This window comes from Opisthocomus hoazin, chromosome 17 (assembly GCF_030867145.1).
Source record: "Opisthocomus hoazin isolate bOpiHoa1 chromosome 17, bOpiHoa1.hap1, whole genome shotgun sequence".
Classification (NCBI taxonomy): domain Eukaryota; kingdom Metazoa; phylum Chordata; class Aves; order Opisthocomiformes; family Opisthocomidae; genus Opisthocomus; species Opisthocomus hoazin.
The window spans coordinates 4,018,854-4,043,876 of NC_134430.1; the positions used below are offsets into that span (position 1 = coordinate 4,018,854).

The window sequence follows — 25,023 nt, forward strand, 5'->3', positions numbered from 1 at the left end:
TTTTTTGCCCCCTCTTGACACAGTTAAATCTAGTTGCATTAGGAATTTAATTAGGAGTTAGTTTAATTGTGTTTTGAGCTGTTCTTTCTCCCATTCAGCTTTCCTAGCAGGGGCTGTGAGTCAGGAAGACTCGAGTTCTATTTCTGTCCTTGTCACTAACACTAACAACCTTGGACTACTCTGTGCTGGGTTTTTTTCTGTTCCTCCAGTGCAAATCACGCTTCTAGTCCTGCTTTTTTCCTGATTGAGGTGGGGAGAGAGTGCTTACCTCTGCAGATCTGAGCCGAATAGCTCTCCTTTACTCAGCTGGACTGTCTGTCTTGGAACAGCAAGCAGAAGTTGAAACTTTTTTTATTGCAACTTGCTGGAAGGTACCTTGTGGCTGTGTGATGAAAGGTGATTTCTTCTGACTTCATACAGAATTCCTCCTTTGCTTCCAGTGATGGAGATCAGTTTTCTGAGCAATGGTCTGCTGTGTCTTTGGCTATTGTGCGAGAGTGAGCGAGCTGTGGAAGTGACTGATGTTGTAAAAAAAAATACACAAGTTTGAAAACAAGCTGCTAAGAGGTTGCTGGAAAAATCTGAAGCAAAGCCCCACTCACCTGTTGCTTGAACTACTCTGTTGTATTTACTTCTAGATAAAGCAACATGTAGCAAGGAATTCACAGTATCTATCCACCATCTAACACTAAACAATCAGCTGATGTATTTACAGTCAACAGGCTGACAAGGTTTGAAATTTTGGTTTAGAATCTGTTATAAAGCACCGGAGCCCATGGGAGGGTTTGTGTGCTCAGGCTGGTGCTTCGGGTCTGGAAACGCAAGCCTCTGCCTCAGTCTATCTTGTGGAATAGAACAGTGTCAAAGGCAGCTGTCAAAGGGCTGAGGCTTTCCTGAGCTGTGGGCGTCGTTCCAAAGGGTGTATTTGCAGAAATTTGCTTTTGAGGAAGTGGGTTTGCAGCAGGAATCAGTCTTGTGTTCTCTGGGAGGCTAATCAACCTCCTGCCCCGTTACGGTGGTGCGTGCAACCCCAGTGTTCACTGACACAGATCACCTTTCTGACTAAGAGGTGTGTTACTGTGTTGGTGCAGCTGCAGCAGAATAATTTATCCTCTCCCGAGTCGGGGACTTTGCCCAGGTACACGCCATTCCCGCTGCCATATTAAGTCATTGCTTGCGCTGAGTGCGTGCAGAGGCGTTGAGTTTCGACCCTGAATCTGCCACTGCTGTCTCATGCACAATGATTCTGTGTCTGAAAGATCATTGCGTGAAAGAATATGGAGCACAAATTCACCAAGCGAACTTGGTCCCACACTGTTTAATACGCTTTGGTTGTTTCCAAGAGCCTAGTGCTCTTGGAAGAGGCTGAGGCCTGTGTTGCAGATGGATACGCTGAGGCACACAGCAGTGGAATTTGCCCAGCGGGTGTAGGAGGAGGGTCAGGAATGGAGAGCAGAGAAGAAATACCTGTCCTGTTGGAGTCGATGAGGTTGTGTTCGCTGGGTTTTGACAGGGCTTTCATTTGGTAGTAACAGACTCAGATTTTATGTGCAGTCACTCCTTTACCATCAGGTGAAAGAAGAATGATACTTTATTTGAAATTAGAGAAATGAGGTGATGTTAGATTAACATTTACAAGGGTGGCACTCTGTAATGGTTAGCAGTTTGAAGGCCTGTTAAATGAAAATCTCCGCAGTTCACTTGATGTTTTATTCAAAGGCAGAAGCTAACGTGGATGCTATGAAACAGGCAGGTTAGCTAGCGTGTCTAAATTGCTCCAGTTCCTGTTGGGATCTATTGGATTTACTGTAATCTTTAATTATAAAATGTAATTACTTTAGAATGGATTATCAATGTTGGTGTCCGTTTCTGTGGGTTGCTTGGTAACGTCTTTCATGTGCTGAAGCACTATCTGTTCTGCGAGTTACAGGCTTTTAAACCCACCAAGTAAAAGCCTGTGGATATTAGTGTCTGTCTAAATGGAACCTCTCAATCAACTGGAGCTAACACAGAGCTTTTTTGCTACTATTTTGCTATTACGTAGAAACATTTCTAACAACAGTGTCCCAAAGAGGTAGTCTGAGAAGGTGCTCAGCTTTATATTAAAGATTTTCAAATAAATTCTAGCCTTTTTGTAACATTCTGCCATGGTGTTTGTATGGATATTTATATCTCAATGTGATAATATTAAAAACAGCAACAGATAATAAACATGTTACTGTTTCATTACCTTTCCCGCAGTCAATCCTGAATTTCACAAGTGTGTGCAAGTCTGATTAGAAAAAAATGCCATCCGTTATTCTGAATATAAATGACTTATCCTGATGAGTTCAGGCAGACTTTTTCCCTGTCTGCAAGCCTGACAGTTGGTTCCTCTTTTTCTCTGCATCTTGTCATCTGGCAAATTATTTTTTATACAGCTGGGGAAAATATATGACATTATAGTGCAGGTTAAAAATCCAAACTAGAACAGGGCTATTTTGGGGTAGCAAGAAGGTTAGAGATGGGAAAGAACGGGTTCTAGTTTTGAAACTGATATGACAACTAATCTTCCTCCAGCTGCAGAGAAAGGGAGAGAAACCTGTCTGGTAACTTGAGGTGGGAAAAAGCAAATAAGAAATACGATAGAGGAAGAAATATTTAAAATTACACCCACCACTATCCTTTTTTTTTTTTTTTTTTTTTTAAACCCAAGCTGGGAATTTCTTAGATAGCTTAATAGTTAGATATTTAAAGGGGAGTTGAAGAAAGGAGGCTAAACAGCCACAGAAGTGGGTATCTTGTGAAGATAATGGCTTTGTGTAATGTTCCCTGGAAGTTCTTGAAAGGGGCTGATTGGTTGGTATATTTAGATTTCATCTTTTAAGCATTTACTAATTATCCCAGCCTAGATGGATAAAACTAATCAAATAGCTGTTTGGGAATGCTCTGCATTTTGAAATCTTCCCTGGTAACAAATGGAGGGCAAGTGATGGTGTGAGGGATTTTTTTCTTTTTGGTTTTCTCTCATCTCTCTGCTTTTCGCAAGTACATAAACCCAGGGATTTTCAGTGATTTAGTTGTTACGTATATAGAAGAACATCAGATTTGCCTATCTCTTCAGAGTGAAAACACGCCCTTGGTCGCGTTTTTATCCTGAGCCCTGTTTCTTCGTTGTCGGGACCACAGAACTCGCTAAATGCCTTTTTGTTCTGAATTCTTCCCAACTGCCTTTCCACTGGAGTCTGATTTTCTGTGACCTCGGGTTTGCTGAAAGCCAGTGAAGCGATGGGACTCTGAGAATCAAGACTGTGGTACATGTGCGCAGAAATTACAAACCCCAGCTGTTCAATATCTCCCGTGTTACAGCCTGGGCGGCCTCATAAAGCACTGCCGGACCGAGGAGCAGCGGTGCCCTCCTGTAGTATGTCACAGTGAGCCCGGAGAGGGAGGGTGACCGGCTTTGCTGATGCTTTTATTTACTGAGTCTGGAGTGATGGTTTTTATTGTGTTGTTTGGCATATTTGATCTCAGAAAAAGTAAGAATTCTTGCTGGGTTAAGACACATCAAGAGCAAACAGCAAGGAGAGAACGAGCAAAGCCGTGGTAGCGGTGTAGGTGCTGTGATGTGCCTGTTTAGGGTATCAGTGGAAATGTTAAATACTTGTATGATTTCCTGCAGCAGTATTTGAAGGGACATAATCACATAGTTTTTGGCCCAGTACTTTAAACAAGAGTATTTATAAAGCTGACTTCTGCATAGAAATATTTGCATCCTTTAAATAAAAAAAATAAGCTGAAAGCATTTTTAACCCAGCCCTGTACTGCAGTGTTTTCATGCAATCTAAATACTGCAGTGTTGTGAACCCACAAAGACGTGATTGAAGACCCTGAGCCAGCGAACAGCTTGGTGCAGGACTTCGCACTCACGCTCTGCGTGGCTGCAGGCTGCTGCCTGTATGAAAGATGCGTGGGCTCGAGAGCAAGATCTTTTTTGGGTTTGGATGGAGCAAAGCCCAAGAAAGGTCCAAATGATGAAAGTAATAGTGCGGGTTTTCAGAATTCAGTTTAGTTACTTGTAGTTGATTTTAATATATAATCATCTAGCTGGGTAGCTGAAACTCTCAAATGTAAAAAGTGGCTTGCAGATTGTAGAAAAGAAAGAGCAATCTGACAAATTTGATTATAAATCTGGAAGTCTCTGCTATAATCTCTGCTAGCTGAAAGGCAGGGTGATTAGAATTTCAGGGCCAAATAGATAATTGTCTATTAGATGGCAGATGGCACACTGGTAAGAACAAAATCTAAAATTATGGATCTATTTCCATAATTTTTGTGGTTCTGATGCCATTTTTCAAATCTATAATGGCATAATGTTAATGCTGACGTATTGTGATCTGTCATGACTGGAATGGCATAAAATATTCACTTCTAACCTTGGCATCGCATCAGAAAGCTGACTTAAAACACCTCGCTATGTGAACTTCCAGTCTGCACCTCTCAGCTGCACCCGTTCTGTTTCAGCCCGGCATTTGGAACCTCTGTCAGAGAAAGATTCTGAAAGCTCCATCTCAGTCCTCCACGCGGTATATAAATGTGGAGTCCCCACTTTTAGAAACTCGATGAATCTCCTTAGTGGTTTGGAAGTTGAACTGCTAAATTTGGATTGGAAAGACAGCTGCAGAAAGCCAGAATGGGCAGAATGGCGCAGATGCTTTTGGCTTTTAAACTTTTCCAGTTGCTGCTTCTGGACCCATCATCAGAGAGAGGAAAGCTTGATCTTGAAAAATGAAGGGTACCGTGTTATGCATCTTGCCTCCCAAATATGTAGGGTTTAAAAGCAGTGAGCAAAATTTTGTTCATGTAAAGGGAAACTGATAACCCTTTAGTATGTCGAGGCAGCATATCCAATCTCCTCCACCCTCTGTCTGCCTGATTATCAGCTCAGGACAGAACAGAGAAGGAGATTTTAAGACACTGCAGCCAGCACAGCGCAAGAAATCATTTTGTAGTGGAACTTTTTGCAGCACTGTGACAAATGCAGCTTAAATGCTTGAATAGGCAAATTAAGAATAAAAGCCTTTATTCAAATAGCACTTAGGAGGCCTGTATGAAGTGAGTGACTTTGGGGTGTTTGTCAGCAGGCCGCATGCAGTCCCTGCTGGTGTGAGAAGGCAGGAGGAGGGGAGGTGTCCCTTGTAGGATGTAACTGACTGTTGAAGGGAAACCTGGGTTAGTGTTCTTGCATGTGATGGAGGTGTCAGTGCACTCTGGATCCGAGAGAGCCGTCTGCACCAGTGTGGCAGAGGTGCCTAGGTTTCTCACATGCTTTGAAGAGAAACTTCAGACCTTCTGCAATGGAGGGGGTTAAAAAAGTTGAGGGAAGGAAATAATAACTTTAAATTTCTTACTCAGCTAAAAGTGAGGCTGATTCAGAATTACAACGTTAGGAGTTTTATGCAATAAAATAGTCATTTCCACATCCTCTCTGTGTCCAGGCTCTCTATGTGCCAGAAGGGTGGGTCCTCCTTCCTCAGCTCTGATTTAGAAGAGAAATGAACCAAATAGATTGCCTAGCTTTTTCCTTTCATTGCTCACTGTGGGAAAGCTATCTTTATGGAAACACTGTCTTTCCTGCAGTAAACTTCAGGATGAAGCTTGGAGATGTAAAAGCATTCGCTCAGTGCTGTCGGAGAGAGTCCGGAGTTCCTTAAAGATTTGCCCTGTTACATTGATGAAGAATGAGATCTTCCCGTTTATAATAATGTTGCCACTGAAAAAAAAACCCCAGAGATCTAGCGAAAATAAAATGAACACCCTATGATTGAGGCATGTTTGAGTGAATTTTGTGGAGGGTTTCCTTTTTTTCTTTTTCTCCCCTCTGGTCATTATTTAGTTTCCTCGGAGCAGAGCGCTCTAGTGACTAATTCATCCCACACTGAGTTTTTAAAACTCAAGTTGACTTTATTTGTTTGTCCAACATTCTTTCTCCTGGTTGATGTTGGAGTCTGAATGTTATCAATCAGTTCAGCAAATGTTTATCCTTGTCCGTGCCACCAGCTCTGTGAAACTTTACTTTGGAAGGTTGATGTTTAAAAAGGGGTGTGGGGGGGGGAGATCTGGTGATGTGGCTTTTTGTGTATGTGTGCTAATTAAGGAGGATACTGCCAGAGGCTTGCAACGTTGGGTTTGTGAAACGCACAGCTGGAGGGAAGGACAAAAGTAAGAACTGAAATGACAGTAGGAATTTCAGACCAAAGTAACCTGCATATTCTGATCCTGAAATAGAGCAGTAAATGCTGTTGCAGACACTAGATAGGGGCACTCCGTGGAGGAATGATTTGTTTTAAGCTGTCATTTTCTTCAAATGTCTTGAGTGAAGCATTTTAGAAGACTCTTATCTTTGTTGAGCGGCGGTGGAGAATATTGTCGATTCTCTGAAGCCGCCTTCTTCCTCTTTGTTATCTGACTTTTTTCCAGGGATTGAATCAAAGAATGTACAGGTCACTGTGATGCTGGGGCTGAAACTGCTCAGAGCCAGGCTGTGTGGATTATAAAAGGGAGCTTTATTTAAGGCACTCCTTAGAAGCTGACAAGTCCTAGTCTCGGCTAGCTGCAGAGAGGATACTTGTAGGTTTAATTCTTCCGAGCAGCTGGAGCCAAAGGGGCAGGAGGACAGAAAAAGGTGTGTGCTGGTGTGTGTGTGTGTGTTGGAACTCGCACAAACTCACTGCCTTGCAGTCCTCAGGGAAAGGGTAATGTGCTGAGCTCGGGCAGGACAGTTCAGATGTCCCCAGAAGAATCGTTTGAGTTGGAAGGGGTTCCTCAGAAATCACTCAGCCCATCTGCAGGACTCTCTTAAGAAAGCACTTTTTAGTTTTGGTAGGAAGATATCGAAATGTCATGGATCTCCCCTTTCTCCTTTATGAAGGTACTCTGTTAATGAATAGAAAGAAAACTTCTATGCAGTCCTTAAACAAAGACCAATTTCTTCCTTTGCTCACCACAGTATGAAGTGCATCGTGTACCTCAGTGGTGCTGCAGTGCCAAAGTTGTATGTGTAACTGCTGCAAGGTGGACAGGTGGTGGGTGGTTTTGCAGTTTGACCAAGTTTCATTATTGCTATCATAAAGAATTGCGAAAACTCAAAAGGTAACATCTCTGTACTTAGGGATATATCATCTTTGGCCTTATATTTTTAGCCCTCTTTTATTACCATTCTGAAATAGTGATACTCCGCAAAAAAGGTCAGAAATTCAGAGATGGAGGCACCTTTCTAAGATTCCCATTTGGTTTGTACAGCCCGGGAGAAACCCATGGATGGGAAACTCCCATTTGTTTCTGGAGCCAAAATTCAGAAAACTTTCCGTTCTGTTAAGTACTTTCATTCAATTTTTCTTTTTACAGATGATGAAATTTGCTTGGGATAACTACAAACAATATGCACTCGGAAAAAATGAACTGCGACCGCTGACTAAGAACGGCCACATCGGTAACATGTTTGGTGAGTTCTGAATCAATTCTAGTGCAATTCCATTGCATTTTTTTAAGGTCACATGTCCACGTCAGTTCCTTTCTCTGCGGTGCAGTGAGGTATCTGTAACAGCTTTGATCTGTTTCCTCTTTCCATTTTTATGAAGTGAGACTTTCAACACAGCTCTTAGGGGTTACCTACCCATATCCTATTGCTGGGAATCTCATTGCTGCAGGCATCTCAGAGTGCCCAGCCTGTATCACCTCTGTGTACAGATCTAGCACCAAATGTGTATCAGAACAGTGCTAAAACCAGCCAGTGTCTTTATTAAAACATGAAGTCAGTCCAAACCTGACAACGCTGCTATTTGTCTAAGCTTGTAGACGTCAGGAACTGACCAAACTGAGCGTTTTCTCTCTCATTTCTCCACTGTTGAGCAAGATGTGAATTCCATGAAATATTGAGTGAGTGAATCAATATTAAAAGCTCTTTGTACTGTGTGCTTACTGGCTTGTATAATTTTACTCTTTAGCAGATTACGTTTTTTTGTGTGAGCCACTTACATAATTTCAGTGCTCTTCCCCTGCTTGTTCTGGTGGGATACTTGTTGACTTTGTGGGATATAAATTGTCTTTTTCCTCATTTGCGTTCCAAGCATTTCCCCGCTCTGTTCACTCTGCCGTAGCTTGGCTTTGCCTGCACAGGTTGTGCCGTGGTGAGAAGGTGCAGAAGATGGAGGAAGGCCAGCAGAATCTGCTTTAGCAGCCCTTTCCCACCCCTGCTTTGGGAAGACTGGCTGTGCAGAGGTCTCTTGGCTTCTTTCCAGAGGACTCTGTTTTGCAGAGATTATCTCCCAGAGCCCGTTGCCCAGATTAGGGTGGAACAGAGTTCCTTAGTGGGCAAATTATCTGTGAGCTTTATTTCCTCAGGGCAAAGGGATTGGACTAATACAGTATGAAAAAACGCTCCCATTCCTGTTTTTGCACTCCCTAGGTGTCTCAGTGCTTCTCTACATCAGGTACATGACATGGGTGTGATCTTTCAGACAGTAGATGTGGAGATCTACTGCTTTGTGTGGCGAGGCCTCCTACGCAGGCCTCATTAGCTTTGGAGAGCTGCGAGATGTGTGTGAAAGCGAAGATTTGAAGGTGGAAATAGCGTCACATGTCTTCTAGGATGGCCAAAACTTTGAAGAGCAGCAGCCCTGTTCAGCCTCTGGACTGCAAGGGCAGACGGCCCTGATGGAGGTGACAGAGGAAGGGCTGGCTTTTAGTTTAGCCACAGCACAGAGAGAAACCTTGGTGTTCCGCTTGTGGTGCCACCATCAAGTCCTTTTATTGCCCCAGATGAGACACTTGTCTCTTTAGTTCCTGCAGAAGTACTGGGAGAGTTAACTCGCATCTGGTTGTGCAATACTGTAAGTTGCATGGCAGCTGTGTTAACGATCGCTGGGGTGTCTGGGGGAAGCGGTTTTGGAAGCGTGCCTGCTACTAGCGCAGGCTGTGCGTGACCAGCCACTGTGCTTGCCCAGTCTCACTGTGTCAGGAGCAGTGATTTGGGTGTGTTCGTTCTTTGCCTTCCTCTTTCACTGCCCCAAGAATACCCAGGTTTCTTGCTTGAGAATTTGCATTAACTTCAGCACCAGGTTAAGATTTGCAGCTTTTCCATTCTGACAAGCTTGTCAAAGTTCCTCAGGGAGCGTGCCTGTAAACAGACAAAAATATTGAAAGCTCTTAAATGCATTTATCATGCTAAAACAATTGGCAGTACTCATGCTTGTTTGTAGCATGCCGGTGAGCACTCTCAAGAAAAATGCTTTGGAGCACAAGGATTTGCAGCAATTGCAGAAAAGCAGCTATATGGTACATTTCAGCCTTTTCTGGCTTTTCCTCCTTTTAACTGTGGCTGGTAAAGAGCGGAAGCATTGGGCACTTGGTTGCTGCAGCCCTCTATCCCTCTTGTCTTAGAAATTAGGACAGGGCATCGTTCGCCTTCTTCATTGTTGCCCGTTGCCCCTCCTGTCACATGCGTGTTTTTATTCCAAACTACAGATGTAATGCAGGCAAATTGGGTACTCTCCAGGCTGGAGGTGTCAATATTAAGCTGAGATTTTTCTGCAGCTGCTTCCATGTGGGAGGGAAGGAACCTCTTTCAGGCTATTTTCAAGCATGTTTGTGTGCATGAGGAGCGATCGAGTTCTTGAAGGGTGATACATTCTCCTGTTGTGGTTGTGATGCTCACTTGTAGCCTAGCCTTCAGTTTAGCAGCCTCACCCTGGGGGAAGTGAGGGAGCTGCTCTTTATCAAATATTCTCCCTAATCAAAGCAGAAATACAAAATAAACATTCACCTTCTGCTCCTACACAGCATTCTGCTTCTCTTAACAGCCATGAGCTAGCATCCCTTCCCAGCGTCTGCCCTGATATCAGGAAAATCACAGCCAGAAAAACTCTTGTATCTCCGCGCTAGTTAATCTCCTTTCTCCTCTGCTTTGGAAGGTGGCATTACGCACCTGGGAGAGTATCTGTACAGTTTCTGTACGTCTTCATAGCCAGAGATCAGACTTGCCCACTACCCAAGTGCTAGGCTGCTACATACACTGGAAAGCAGCGTTTCCTCTCACTTGGGCTTTGATCTGGTGACTTGGTCTTACGTTCCTACTTATGACTGATGCTCTCCAGATCCTCCTGTTCCTAAGGCATCAATTAACCAAGATTCCTCCATGTCCTGGACATAGCTTATTTATACAGAAGTCTTCTGATTGCATTCATAATCCTGGCAACTTGAAAGCCCTTTCCTTAAACCCACTAGCTGTGGTTCTTTCATAAGCATTATTTATTCGTCTGTGATGTTTGTGATAAGATGTGCCATGCTAAACATCCCATCCCATGCCCTCCAGTGGGGTAAACAGGTTTTAGGCTTGCAGCCATTTCAGAGGTGTGATGATTTCCCTGGAAATTATGCCATGGAAGTACTAGGGTGGAGACATGAGCTCTGGTAGAATAAAACCTGCACCACAAAGTTCCAGTGTGAATGGCTGCACAACTATGGGGTTTTCAGAATTATCTGCAACATTTCTCTCTGCACTTAAGCTAACTCAAGGAAGACCTGCAGAGTATCTGGCCGCTGTTAGAGTCAGGCCCAAACATGCTTGTTTAGGAGAACTGTTTTAAAAAAATTGCACGGCTGGGCTTGTGGCTGAGGGTGAAGGCTGGGGATCCCCAGGTATGTATTCTGTTCCCAGCGCTGGTCTAGTTATTTTAACCCTTCTCACCCCAGCATCTCAGCATTCCTGTCTTCGGTGTTGTGAGCATTAAATTAATTGATGTTTGCAAAGCGTGTTGAATTCCTCGGAGTGAGGCTGCTGGAGAGGGCAACCGTATTATGTAGCGCAGCACTTGAAATGCACCTGTCACTGTGATATCCAGCATTAGATAGCTGAATTATTATTCTGCCCGCTCCCTGGGTCTGTCATAGCCACTTATTTTTCTGACAAAATGTTTTTAAAATCCTGTTAGCTTTACAGAGTTTCTCTAGCTATGGGAGAGTGAGCTGGCATCTATTTCTGCTCATGCATCAGCTGAATTGTCAGTTACGTTTTGATTGCACAGTCTTTTAACAATGATAAGGTAAGAAGCCTGATTTTCAGATATCTCTTGAAGTGTGCAGCGCTGGCAGCAGAAAAATCCTTCTTTGACTTATAACCTGAGCCAATTTGCTCTGAAATCAGTGACAGCAAGTAAATATGGAACCTTGCTGTGCTGTTAGACAGTCATTTTTCACCACCTAACTGCATTAGTATATTAATTTTAGTATAAAAATAGCAATCCTTAACTAGTTTTCCACCCGTTTTTTTTCTCTCCCCACTTGAAATCACGCCTAAAATTATGAATTGCCTTGTCACAGCCATTGCTTCTCTCGGCATATGCTGAGTTTGTGCATCACTGTGAGGTTCTGTAGCTTTATCTGATGTGAATCCATGTGACAACTGTCACATCTAGGACACAGCCAGGTCACCAGAACTGGGTGGCAAAGATCTGACAGCAGCTGGATCTAAAAGATGTAAGGCATTTAGACTTTGTCCTCGTGTAGGGCCCTCCATGTTGTTCCATGTCTGATTGCTTGGTGACAGAGTACACAGGCTGTCTGCACAGGCTGGAGAACGGTTCTTGGAAAACCAGTGGCTGCTTCGGCTGTGTTTGTGTACTTAACTCGGGCTTTGGCCTGAGCTGTCCTGATGGTTTGTTTTGAAGACAGGAGGTCATTGGTCTCAGTTGCCTGGAAATAGTGCTATTTTGGCTCTCCAGGATAAAAAGGGTTTAAAGTGGCTGGGGAAGAAAAGTGGTGACCACATGAATACGTACGAAGAGGCCTCTAGAAAGTACCATGTTGATTGTCCTGAGATTCAGAAACCTTCAGGTGTTTCTCCCTGGCAAACGCAGTGCAACTCAGCTGCTTTCTCACTGCACTGTGACCCTGTGCCCGGCCCAGGCTCTGGTCTGGGTGGAGAGTCAAGTAACATCTCTCCACTGGCCTCATACCACCAAGCTCCTTTCCCAGGAACTTTTAGCAGCAGCTGGAGTGCTCTCTGACCGCCACCTCGGGTGCTGGGCCTAGTTGGACACAAAAGGCTCCATGTCCCAGAGTTAGTCCCTGCAGCCACCCGATCTTGCCTCTTGAGCTGAACATTTTCCAAATAGCTGCTTCCTTTATCAGTGATTTAGCTAGGAAACCATGCAGCAGGCAGGAAATGTGCCCACCTCAATTAGAAGCAACAGGAGTTGATGTATGAATATTTAACATGGGAAAGGTAATTGGATGAAAATACTAATTTAGCAACATTCTAACTACCAGAAGAGAAATGGTAACCTCCAATTGTGCAATCACTTGGTGCAGCTTTTCTGTTCTGCCTGAGTCTCTTTCCCTGTGATCACAAAATTACAAAACCCTGGAGTGTCCTTTTATGTGATTAAAATAATAATAATAATAATAATTGCTCTCTGAATTTGTATGCTGAATTATTCCTGCTGCCTATAGCACATGACATTAGACGGTTGGCTCCATGGGCTCTTTGAAGAGAAAAATACATTGTAATGAAGATGTTGCTGAAACACTGCTGCTCCCTGGCATCATCATCTTGTTTTTTATGCATAATGTTACTCAGTTGAATATTGTTTTCAGGAAGGGCATTTTGAGTTGACGTGGCTTTTGCTGTCACTGAAATCTGTAGCAACAAACTTGTTTCCTGTCAGCAGGAAGCAGTGAATCAGGATATCCTCCGAATATCAAACTCGCGGGAGATTGGTTGCGTGATTCATGTTAGAGATGACATTTATCCCTGTTACGTTTGTTTCTTCTTTTCCCCCTGCTTTCCACCTGCCAACGATCGTTCCTTCCAGACACCAAGGTTGTCATTAATACTGCAGGAGACCCGTTCCAGCTCTGCTCTCACCTTGGGTCAGGCTGAGAATGGTGGCTTCCTTCAAATGTGCTGTTTCAAGCATTAGCTCGAACATCAGGGCTCCACCGAACCCTAAACGTCACACAGAGAGATTTAAGCTTATTACAGTGGCTCAGCTGACAGGCAGTAACTTGTCAGCTTGAAATACTCATTTTAAAAGTTTAAACAGAAAAAAACTGTTAATGTCTCATATAGTGGCCTAGGGCCTTCTTCAAACACCTTTGCTATCAAAGCCCTTGTTCTGGGGCTGAGCTAGACCTGGTCAGCTCCATTGTGGCAGCAATTCTTGAAAAAAATTTATTTGAACCGAATAGATTCATCTCCCCTCAGCTGAGATTTACATCTTGGAAAACAAAAAATAAGCTCGGAAAATTCAGTGGAGAACAGCCTTGGCCTAAGATGCAAAGTACAGATGCACGTTCCGGTGCCTCTCTGTTTGCGTCCAGCCCTTTAGATAAAAGGGCAGCTGCAGAGACTGGACAGCAAGGGTTGCTCTGGGCCTGTCTTCAGCAGGAAACTGGGCAAACTTCACATTATCTCAGTGTAAAACCATTAATCATCCCAGGCTTCCTCATGAGTTTCATGAACTTTCCATTGACCCTGAACAGAGTTTTGAATTTAATGAGGCCTAAAAGTAGGAGAGTGTCTTGGGATTTGTCAGAACTGCTTTGCACAGCAAAATGGAGGAGAAGGAAACAGAAAAAAAAAAAAAAAGGTAAAAACAGCCATTAAAGTAGCAAATGAAAGCAGAAGAAGAAATAAAATCGTGTTGAGATGTTGTGACTAGAGAGTGTTCTTTGGGACCTCATTTCAAGATGCTCAGGAGTAGAACATACACCGGTGTGGAGGAAGCCAGCCACGCGTGAGCAGCCCCGTTACCATGTAGACAGGGGAACAATCCAGACTGTAACTTTTTTTTTCCATTTTTCAGACTCTGGGGGCTGTATTTCAAAATACGGTGAGCTTGTCTTTAAGCTTTTTTTTCTTGGGTTTTTTTATTTATTTTTAAATTTTTTTTAATCATCCTGTTATGGATGTTGTTTGTGTCTCATTCCGGACGCTAATTATGCGGAAATAATTGTCTAATCTTCAGAGATATTGAGCGTGTGATTAAAAGGCAGCCAGCTGAGAGTGGGTGTAGTTGGACTGCTCACCGATTCTTCTCTGGGTTGTGGAGGCGTTGGTGGCAACTCCACAGCAAAGGCTGAGTTGGAGGTTGGCGCTTCCAGCTGGCTTGAACTAAGATCCAGCATCCACTCCAGGGATCTTAGTGGCACCCCTCCGAGTCGACTGGATAATAACACAGAATATGCAGAGCTGAATACCAGACTTGAAGCTCCTGACTACATGCTTTGGTCAGAATCTGTCTTTCGGAAATGCTGAAGGCCGTTTGCCTTCTAGCCACCATTTGCAACCAGATGCTTTACGTCATTTCTGCTGCAGACGCAAACCCACCTGCTGACGTGCGCTACCAGAACCTACGTAAAAAAGCAGAGCAAGTGAAGAATATTTAAAAGATGTACTTTTAGCCGTGCCTTTTTGTGTTGGAAATATGTTGAGACTTCTGATGTTCTTACCTTTATCCCTCTGTATTTAGCTTTTCCGTTGTTTATTCAGAGGAGCTGGGTGACTATAAACTGTGTAGCAAAAAACCCACTTATCTTCTTTGTTTTTAATTCACTCCTTTTCCACTCTTGAAACTTCTGAAGAGATTAGGCAGGTTCAGAACTGTTGCTCTGTTAGATTTCACATTTAGAACTTAAGTGCTCTATCATATCTTTTTTTGTGCTACTGCTAAAGTTTCTTGCCACCTTCATTATGTATCTCATTGGAGAATCATCTGGATTAGTGTTAGATTTTGACATTTTTCTATTTGCCTTCAGGAGACTGCATTTCGAGTAGCTCCTGCTACAGAATTTCCTTTTCTACGATTTCTCCAGGTACTTGTTTCCGATTTTTTTTTTTTTCCATCTCTGCTGCCTTTTGGGACGAGACAAGGGTCTTATCTCACTTAATAGTAGGTTTAACGTCATCCCATAGGACGCCAGCTTTCAAATTTGTCACTGGTTTCAAGGTTGGATCTATGTGTTCAGAATATTCTGGTAGGCATTTGTCCTTTGAAGACCTTTATACTTTGAAAAAATACTCTCCTTTAGCCTCTCAGGATTGTTCTTGTCTCTAGAGAGAATTTTTTGGAAGTTCAAGAAAATCCCTTAGCCTTTGCTTGAGGCATCAGTGTGAAAAACAGGGAGGATTTTTTTGGACTTACTAAAATTGTTCATCCTTCTTCTGATGTTTTATTCTCAAAAAATCTACTGTACCCTAACACACTTTATATGCAGCTCCTAAGAGAAAAAAGCAGAAAAAACTCAGTGCAGGGAAATGAAAGTGTTTCAAGACAAAGTTCTAAAGGCAAAGGTTGTTTCCATACCAGTTTCAATGTACCCATAATATCCTTGCTCTGATACAGACATGCAATTAAGAACACCTAAGTTACGCCTATTTCTTGCCCCAATGCTTTAATTTGAATACATGATTACATAGGAATATCATTTCTTCACAGAGCTGGAGGATGGGAAAGCACAAATTATGTGAATACTAAAGCGTAGCGTCATCTGAGCTCACAGCATTCCCGGTGATGGTCTTCACAGCAGCCTTGATTTGTCTGTCTCATCTTAATTTTCAGTCTCAAATCTGTGCTGTATTCTGCAAGCAAGAGCAGGTAATTCAGGGATGGAGAAACTGAGGATCAAGTTTTTCCCATACAGGAGAGCAGAGAGCTTTCATTGACTTCACCGAGGCCTTCTTCAGGCATCTGGAAGTGGAAGTCGCCTTCAGGCATTAAAATTAACACGTTTTGACTAGGCTAGAACATTCCTTCTCTCTTGGCAGGCTGCATCCTGGTTGCTGTGGGAACCAGCATTTTTAATTTCCTGACTTCTGTGTACATCCAAAATTGTAACTGTGATGTACTCTGTCACTAAGGTAGCTTTGGGGGTTTGCAGGGAATCAAGCCATCAGACAGCATTTTATGTAGCACTTCCTTCCCTCAAAATCACTTTGGTGCATCTCCAAGGGGCATCTTCGTGAGGCTTTTTGGAGACCTGCAATTCTCATTCGTCTTGGTGAGTAATCACAGGATGAAAAAGGAACAGTGAGAGGTCATTTAGTCCCGCCCTTCTTAAGCCATCCCTAAGCTACTCCATGGTGGAAAGTCACTGCAGGCATTCTGCTTCAGTGCTTTACAGTTTTAAAGCTTACACTGGTGTCTGACCTTGCTCTCCTGTGGAAAGTTAAGCTGTGACTTCTTGGCCTCTCCCCGTGGATGTGCAGAATGGTTTACCATCTTACTCTTTGCAACATTTCTCTGTGTCCTTGCAAAATGTTGCCAAGTTCCCTTTGGTCTTCTCCCCTCAAGGCTAAGCAACCCCAGACCTTTCCAACTTTAATTGTAGGTCCCATTCTGTGGCCTTTTCCTCAGTGCCGTTCCTCCCCTCTGAAGTCTCCGAATGAGCCAAATGTTTCTTGAAGCGGAGTCCGTGTCCTGGCTGAGGCTTTGCCAGTGCGGAGTGGATTGCAGGAGCCCTTTCATGCCTTGCACACGACACACACTATTTACCCATCCTGGGGTGGGGTTTTCTCCTTTTTCCAACATTACAACATGGTTGATTTGAGCTGAATTTGTGATCTGCTGTAGCCTTGGTATCATTGTCTGCAGAGTGCTGTCTAGCCGCTTATTCCTTATGCTTCATGGTTCATTGTTCTTCCCTCAGGGTGAAATATGTTGTGTGTCCTTATTGGATTGCATCCTGATTATTTCAGACTATTTTCCCAATTTGCTAAGATTATTTTGATATCTAATCCTGTCAAGCAACTTACTGGAAAGCATTTGGAGTCTTTCAGCCGGGGTCTTGTTGGTGTGACTTTAACAATATAGAAGAGAGAAGGAAGAATATGGACAGATGGTTCCAAGTGATGGAGTTACCATGGCTTAAAGTGTTCCTGCTCATCAGCTGAGACATGGTAATGGACCATTTGCATTCTCCTGACCCATTACATTCACAAATAAAATGTATTTAGATTCTTTCATCATTGATTATTAGGGACCTTAGCTCAGCTTGCGAGCAGTAACCTGAGTGCTTAGCAGTGTCTGGATTGATAGCAAGTGTGCAGCCCCAGCGCCTCCCATTCTGTTGCATACTGAACAGCATAATTAGTCCTATTAGCTTTATTTTGAGGCAAAGGGCAGTTTCATTTCTGTATCTCTGAATTCTGCTCTCACACCTGGGCTTGTGTTAAGGACCAGGTCATTTCTGTGAACATGCTATGGGAGGTGATGTTTGCTTGTCTGGACTATGGGTGAAACCACGTCAGGGATGAGCAGTCTTATAACCCAGACTAGAATGCATTGTCTGTGCTGCAAAGCCCCTCCAGAGCCTATCTTCTCTGCTGAGGGAAAAATGCCGTCTCGAGTTACAAGCTGCATTGCTCTCCTGTGCTGTCATAACACATCTCTCACAGCTGCTTTTTGGGAAGTGTGCTTGGAAGATAGAAGGGCACCTTCTTCCTGATTATTATAATGCAGCATCTCTCCTTTGAATCCTAAGATGAATTAGCAGTCTCCGCTCATTAACTGCTACCTATATCTCTCGGAGTCCATGGATAATAGTTTTAGTTAGGACATGTGTGTTTGTTTTAATAGGCCTGTTGGGACCCCTCACATTACATGATGCAAGTCCTCGAGGAGGTGTGTGGAGGAACAATAAAGAGTATATAATCAGATTACTTTTAACCAGACTAAAATTAATTTCAAACATCCAGAAGAGGAGAGTCCAGCAGTATTTTGCCCCACCAGTATTGCTACTGTTGTCTCCTGCTTAACCTTCTTGAACTGTTCCTCCCAGAATTACTCCTTACTTGTGAAATTACCTGTCTTCTCCAGAAATAATCACCTCTGCTTCAGTGACATTTGAGCCCTGTTGCCCAAACAAAGGAGAAAACCTCTTTCCCGAAGGAGCATTTGAATGATTATTGCTTCCAATTTTCTGCTGATCTCTCCATAGCCGACATGGTCTGCCTGCAATAGAATCTCTGTGTCATGGGAGCCAGATTGGATGCACATGGAGAGTGGATTTGCAGTATTTCTGCTGTATTAAGGATTGTGTTCCTGAGGCTCAGTCAAACGTTTCCTCCTCTATGACACTTTCACATAGAAAGAGTTTGATTTGAGCTCCAGGAGGTTTGGAGTCATGCAGTGATAGGACAGTGCCTGTTGTTGGAGGATTGCTAAATGATGAGAGGTGGTTGGAGAAACTGGGGAAAAGAGGATTAAACTGGGAAGCTGCTGCCAAGTGTTAAATACTTAAGAGTCAGTTGGCAGTAGGTGCTTATCATATATCTTCTCTTCCCTTCCACTGAAGGAAGTAGCTATCTGAAGGGCTGTTACTGTGACAAGCAATTCATTTTTATGCTGAACACCTCCCTTTTCTTTTTTTTCTGGTGCATAAGAAGAATATTGCTAGCCTGTTCCCACCAGCCCGATCTCCTCCAGACACAGTCTACTTTGCCACATTCCTAAATGAGCATGAACTCTCTTTTTCTCTCTCTCACCCATCACTTGTTCAGGGGAGAGCTGCCACTGCTAGTTCAGTTTGAATGATAGACTTAATTCTTCAGGGGAAATTGATATTTGAAAAACATGAGTGGTTTGTAATCCAAAAAAGCTATTTCTTCCCCAGCTGGAACACATTCTGTATTAAATGTGATCATAGCAACCTAAAAGCCAACACTTCAAGATGCTTCTCTGTGATGCCAGATTTACCTAGAAACTGTGCAGCACATATGCTGACACCCATTGTGTAGTGCAGGTGGAATTGTGATTCATTATCACTTCCCATGAACTCGGAAGATCGCTCCTGTTGAGAACAAAAACCAGACTGAGCTATCTCGTGGGCCAGAAGTTTGCACGATCTCCCTAATGCCAGTCGTCAAAATGCCTTGCCTTTAGGTGGAAGGTTGGGTCATCCTTGTTTGGCAGACGGCTCGTTCAAGGTTGCGTTACCTTTTAGTCTCTCTGCACAGTCTGATGTACCAAGGGCTCTGCTTCTTCCAAGCCGCGTGCTGCAGGATTAGTTGCTCTCCTGTTTCTAAGCATCTTTTCATGGAATGATCAGCACTTTGACCTTTCCTTAATTGGGGCAAGCATGACGTTATCCACCCTACAGTGTATAGGACTAGGCTTTGAGTTTATTTAGGTATGAAGCTTATAGAGTGGCCGTAACCTTGGCATTGTCTTGAGTGATGCCCTGTGTCTAGTAAAATGCACGGGTTTCTGATGGATCCGCTAAGTATTTCTTCCAGAACTGCAAGAAAATGAGCATCTCTGGGATCGAATAATTGGTAGCTGCAGACGTTGGTAGCCAGTTGGTTGCCTGTGAAGCAGGGTCATCACTCTGTTAGCTACCAGAGATAAATCTTTCAGGAATCATGAAGTGGAAGAGATCAGGCATGCCAAGTCTGAAGATCAAGGTTGGTTTGTGTCTGGAGGTGATGGAGGCTGTTTGTGGGGATCTGGGGGGCTTGGCACAGTCGTCCTCATGTCTGTTGCCCCTGCTGACCGTCTGCGGGGCAGGACAAGTGCCAGAGACAGCAGAACCTGAAGCCAGCCAGGACTGGTGCAGTGAGTGAGCTGGGAGCCACGGCAGCGCCCAGTGTGTTGCCCCAGGACCCTGCATCGATGCCGCACTCAGCTGGGGCTGGCATGGGAGCAGAGGACAGAGCTGCCTGTGAGCTGCCAGGGGCTCGGTGAGGTGGGTTCTGCTCTGCTGCGTAGTCACCCCTGCCCTGTACCTCAGTGGAGCGTGCGTGGGATGGAGAGTGCTTGGGGTGTGGGGCCTTTTGACCAGTATCTGGAGACAAGAGTGAGGCAGATTAATGTGAAGAAGATGGGAAAATAACCTTGGGTATGAAGTGTTTTCTGATGAAGTCCCTGAAGTGTAGGTGCAGTGGTTTATTTGGAAAGCAAAGAAAAATGAGGTTGCTCAAAAGCTAATGGACTTTTTTTTTTTTCAGTCTGCAGGAGAATGTGCTGATAAGAAAAGAAATAGATCTTTTCTAATTCTTGGACTACTACTCTTTTGTCCCCTTTATCTCTCTCTACTGCTACCTTGTTGCTCAGATGTAATTTGTTTAGTTTACCTTAAATAAAGGGAGTAAAGTTACTCTGTATTACAGCTATCAGGTTCAGAGACAAAAACCTCAATAAATAAGACACAGTGGCAAGGCTGTAACTCTGGTCTGGTGGTGTTGGCTTTGCAGGCTGCATCTGCAGCTGAAGGACCGGGTTGTAATGAGGCAATTGTGAAGACTTAACTGAGAAATTCTCTTTCTTCCTAAAAAGGCTTGTAATCTGTTTGCTGGTTTCATTTGGATTTTCTGTTTAATTTATGTCAGCTGAACAAACAGTACCAGCCCTGTCCTAGAGATCACTGGTAGCTGGCTTGATGCTACCTGTAATGTGAGCAGATTGTCTTTCTACTCGAGAATATCTTCTGGAGCTGGATTGTATCTTCCAGTACTGATACCTAGTGTAAGGTTTCCATGCTAGAAGACAATTAGGAAAGGAAAAGTTAAAAAATAAACTGGTGGGAGTGGTTTTGTGTGGCCAGCAATGCCATTCCAGAGGGAAGATGAATGGCTAGTGCAAGGTGCTTAGGATGAACAGACAGAAAAGCCAGGTCAGATGGTGGTGCATAAACTAATGTGACGAACAGAGATGGCGAGACAGCAGCTGCCTGGGGAACAGGCCAGCAGACGAGCGGCTGCTTGCTTGGTGTCAGAGGGGTAGCGTGTGCCTTGCTGTCTGTTGACTTGTTTCTTGTCTTGCTGTGGGTGGTACCGAGTAGAACAGGCTAAAACTTTGATCGGCACACTGCGTCGCTTTCCCTGAATGTGGATTTTTAAATCTCTTTATTTCTCTAACCAGCACGTTATCTTTATTTAAACTGTTTTTCTTTATAAACTTAGAGAAAAATGCCTCCTGCTTTTTGCTGGCAGAAGAACCAAAGGCTCAGAGCAGGCAGGGAGCCCTGGCCTAAACCCAGATCCTATCTCAGGAGTTCCAGGCTCCCAACCACTTGTTCTGCCTGACCCAGAGCCCTCCACAGAGAGGACTGGCAAATCTTCACTGCAAAGCAGATTTTTCAAGCAACTGTGCAATGCTTTTCACAGTTTACTTTGTTGCCAAGATAATCCTGAGCTGTGTAAAAAAATCTGTATGTAGATTCCCCCCAGAATTCGACAGCATGCCACCACCCAGAAGCTGTCTGGTGGCGTGGTCTCAGCCAGCTCCCAGGCTTCTCGCACAAATCTCTGGATAAGTGTCAGAAGTTCAGTCTGGTCTCCAAGCACTGTCGATGAGAAAAAGAACCGAAAATAACAAGAAAAGCAGCACTCGGAGATGGTCGCTTTTCAAACTCCTGTTTTAACAAGGCATTGATGTTAATCAAAGCCAGTTCAATCTTTTGAAGCCTTTGGTACCGTCATAACCAGAAGAAGGGATCTTGGTGTTTTCAGTTCTTGTTTTGCCCTGCGTTGCCTGCACCCCAAGAGGTGAAGTTAAATAACTAGTAACAACTGGAGTCTTTTGTGCCTCAACAGTTAACAAATTCATCGTGTTTCATAGAAACTGCATCCTAATTTTTATTCTAAACAAGATTTCAGCACTAATTTTTGTTTTGACAAATATGATTTGACATAAGAACAGTGGGAGTCAAGACCTTTCATTTTTGATCTAGGTTTACATTGCACTGATCTAAATTCCTCCCCCTTTCACTCTTGCCTTTCAGTTGTAAACTTGGTTATTAAAGTTATCAAAAAGCTATTTGAAACTCTCTGTTCTGTAGCATTTAAACAGTCCTGCTATATGCAAGATTAAGTATGATAGCTTCCTAATGACTTGTGCTGTTCATTTTAAGCATTGGCACAATGCATTACTGTACAGATTTTTTAAATGGCTTTGTTGAAAATGAAGGATTTGGTTTCTGTTCGCTGAGAAACTTCATAAAGGGTTGTTTGCCAAATGGCAGGACCAGGCCCCCTGGGTCTTGTCTCTGTGACATTAGAGATGATAATCCTTAACCTCTTTGCTTGCTCTAATGCTTAGGCACGGCCTGCTGAAGAAGTGTGTTGATGAGGTTAGTTTGGGCTTCCATCCATCCCTCTGACAGACAATTCATAACAGCAGCATAACAGCAACAGCAGGGTTACGTGGCTCTCTAAGCGCAGGTGATATGCCACAAAGAAGAATTTTGTTCAAGCTAAACTCTGACATCAGGGAGATGGGGTTGAAAAGCTGGTAAAGATACTTCTATCTCCTGCTGCTTGGGAATCCTTGCACCTCTTCCAGCATTGCAAAGGCAGCGCAACCAGGCACACGCTAAATTCATCATTATTCCTTGCACCTTGATAGCAAAGCTGGTGAGAGTTGAGACAGGGAGACTGCCTCATTGCCTGTGATGTATGTGCCATTTTGGCTTTGCAGCAGGGCAGCCACCCTTTAGATCACACAGCTGCAAGTGTGGCTCCCCAGACACAGAGTGGCTGTGGGAGTAAGGCAGAGCCACTGGTAAAAGGCATTTTTCCTTCCTGAGGAAGAGGGCTATTAAAGACCCCACTCTTAGCTACTCATTTGCTGAAGCATCACTTTTACAGCTTTTCTAAAGACTCTTAAGGGACAGGCTTGCAGCTGGGAGCCCTTCAAGTCTCATATCTGGCCTGTGATACTCCAAGTGGGCTATTTTGGGAAGAGGGGAGCGAGGGAAGGCGCCTCTCTCTGTCCCTCCCATCACAGCTGCTCCACTTTGTCTAGAAAATCAAACATTTGCTGAGCTATGGAGGCTGAATATGTCCTGGGGTTTGGCCACTTGTTTAGCCATTGGGAGAAGCAGGTGTGGGTCTGCGTACTAAGTCTGGTAGCAAAAGGACTTGAACAGGTAGGTCCCCAGCCTGTAAACGCCTCACCCCAAGGAGGTATTTCATTTTGGCCAAAATTGCTTCCGAGAGTCTGAGTAACTTCCAGCTCAAAACCAAACCAAAGCAAACCCCGCCCCCCCCCCCCCCAAAAAAAAAAATCCACAAAACTGATTTTGACAAAGGGGTACTTTTTGATCCCTGAAAGCATAACTGGAAAGTGATGTCCATCAGGTAGGAGAGCTGGTTGGACTTTGTAGGAATGGAGCTGGAAAAGCCAGAAGGAATAGCGAGGGCTTGGTTCACCTGTGCAAGCATGTGAGGGTATTTTATGAGATTCTGGAGACTGGTCCTGAAATGAAAGCTGCTGTACTGGCTGTCCCTTCTCTTTGGGCCTGTTATTCTGCATCCTACTTAATATAAACCCTCTGAGATGGGATGAAGGTAAGTGCTTTGTTACCAGTGAGTCACTCTGTTGCCTAACTATTGTCTCTTCTCTTGTCAGTGAGTCACTGACACCTTATTAGAGCAGCTGACAGACCCCAGGCCCTGTTCCCCCTGGAAGGAGTGTGATGGGGCTTTGTTTTAACGGCAGCTGGGTAGACTGAAAAGATGGCATGAAGCTCAGGCTCCACGGCCCAGAAGGCTGATAGATTTCCTCGGTTATGGGCAACACTTTAGCAGTTTGAACTGATAGAGCAGCAGCAGAGCAGAGGAAGACAAACCATTTTCTGAGCACAGCGAAAACCACAGTCTGTTTTCTGGTGCCAAGGGAACACATTGAAAATATCCTAGATGCTCTTGCAAGTGCTCTGCAGTCTCTCTGTTTTTCGTTTTTCTTTCTTCATAGTCTGGTTCTGTCCCTCTTCCCTTTCCTTTCCTAATTTTTGTCCTTTCCTTCAGTCCCTGCTCACTCATCAGTCATGTAGTTGCTGTTAAGAGAAGTCTGCCCAGTACTGTGCGTTTCAGCTTGCTGTTGTCTGCCTGCAGGGTGCAGAGGGTGGAGGCAGAGGTTCTTCCAAGCTGAAGGTTTTGACCTTGGCTGCAGAAAGCCATATGAAAAGTTGCAGCTTTCTCTGATGTGACTGTCTTCTGTTCTGTGGAGCTCCCACAGAGACTGAAGGAGAGCTAAACCCAGGATAATGTCACAATCTCCTGATAAAAGACGATTCTTTGATGTGAAGACTGTGTCCTAAAAAATGTAATCCTGTCCTCTGGGCCCTTTCTAATGGGGAGCTCAGGGGTGCTGCGTGAGCAATGCCTGGATCAATGTTCTAGCCTGACAGCAACCTGTGGCCTTGTTGTTCCCAGGCAAGCCTGGGCTGTAAACGTGAGCAGATGCAAAGTGTTCACATCAGTTGAATTTCACATGTGGATGAGGTGGCTCATGAAAGCTTCAGCAAGTCGGATGTAAACTCTTATTACTCTGCTAATGATCAAACGTGCAGTTTCTGTTGTGTACCTGACATTGGTATGTTTGATTGGCCTGTTTCTGCCTAAATTGGTGGGTTGGATTTGCAGATAATGGGTAGCTAAAAGGAAGTTCACAGATGCAGCAGCAGTTGTGATTGTTACCACAGTTATACTTAGTCCCTGCTTGGTGCTTTGCAGTGCTTTTTAAGCCTTAATTAGCCCTTACACGTTTGGCAGGTGGTAGGGTAGGTATTCTCCACCTTTGATCAGCCCTCATGGCCTTCTAAACAATACATTGAGAAAAAAGCTGTTCTCTTTTCTCCTCCACACAGTCTTGCCGGGATGCTGAAGGAGACCAGGGCCGTGGGACATGTGCCAACGGGTGAATCTTGTGCATGTGCCCCATCTGTGACTCGTAGGTTCCCCACTCGCCTGACTCAGAGCTTTTCACCCTTTACAGTCCTTGTTCAGCTTATGATCGGGACCACGCATCTGTCACTTCTTGCCCGTAGTCCGTGGGCTCGTAGTTGATACAGATCTTAGTATTGGCGTCAGAGGAGCCCCAGGCTGTGGGGGCAGCTCTTGTGTTCTGCCCTGTGCCCTGCAGCAGGTTCAGAGAGAAATGCCCCTCACCTGGCAGGAGGAGCCTGGCTGGCAGCTCCCCGGAAGCCTGGCAGGCTTCAGTACCTGTTGGTTCCTTCGGTTGTTGAGAATGGCATATGTCTTCC

The 25,023-nt window shown here is 44.2% G+C and overlaps 1 protein-coding gene across 2 annotated transcripts in view; it reads left to right on the forward strand.

The window, feature by feature from the left end:
• Nucleotides 1-25,023, forward strand: part of MAN1C1 (mannosidase alpha class 1C member 1) — a 68,417-nt gene that overhangs the window by 15,510 nt on the left and 27,884 nt on the right. For both annotated transcript variants that reach the window (XM_075438076.1, XM_075438077.1), the window contains one exon: nt 7,387-7,483. In XM_075438076.1, coding sequence (XP_075294191.1) covers nt 7,387-7,483 — 97 coding nt within the window. The remainder of the gene's footprint in view (nt 1-7,386; nt 7,484-25,023) is intronic.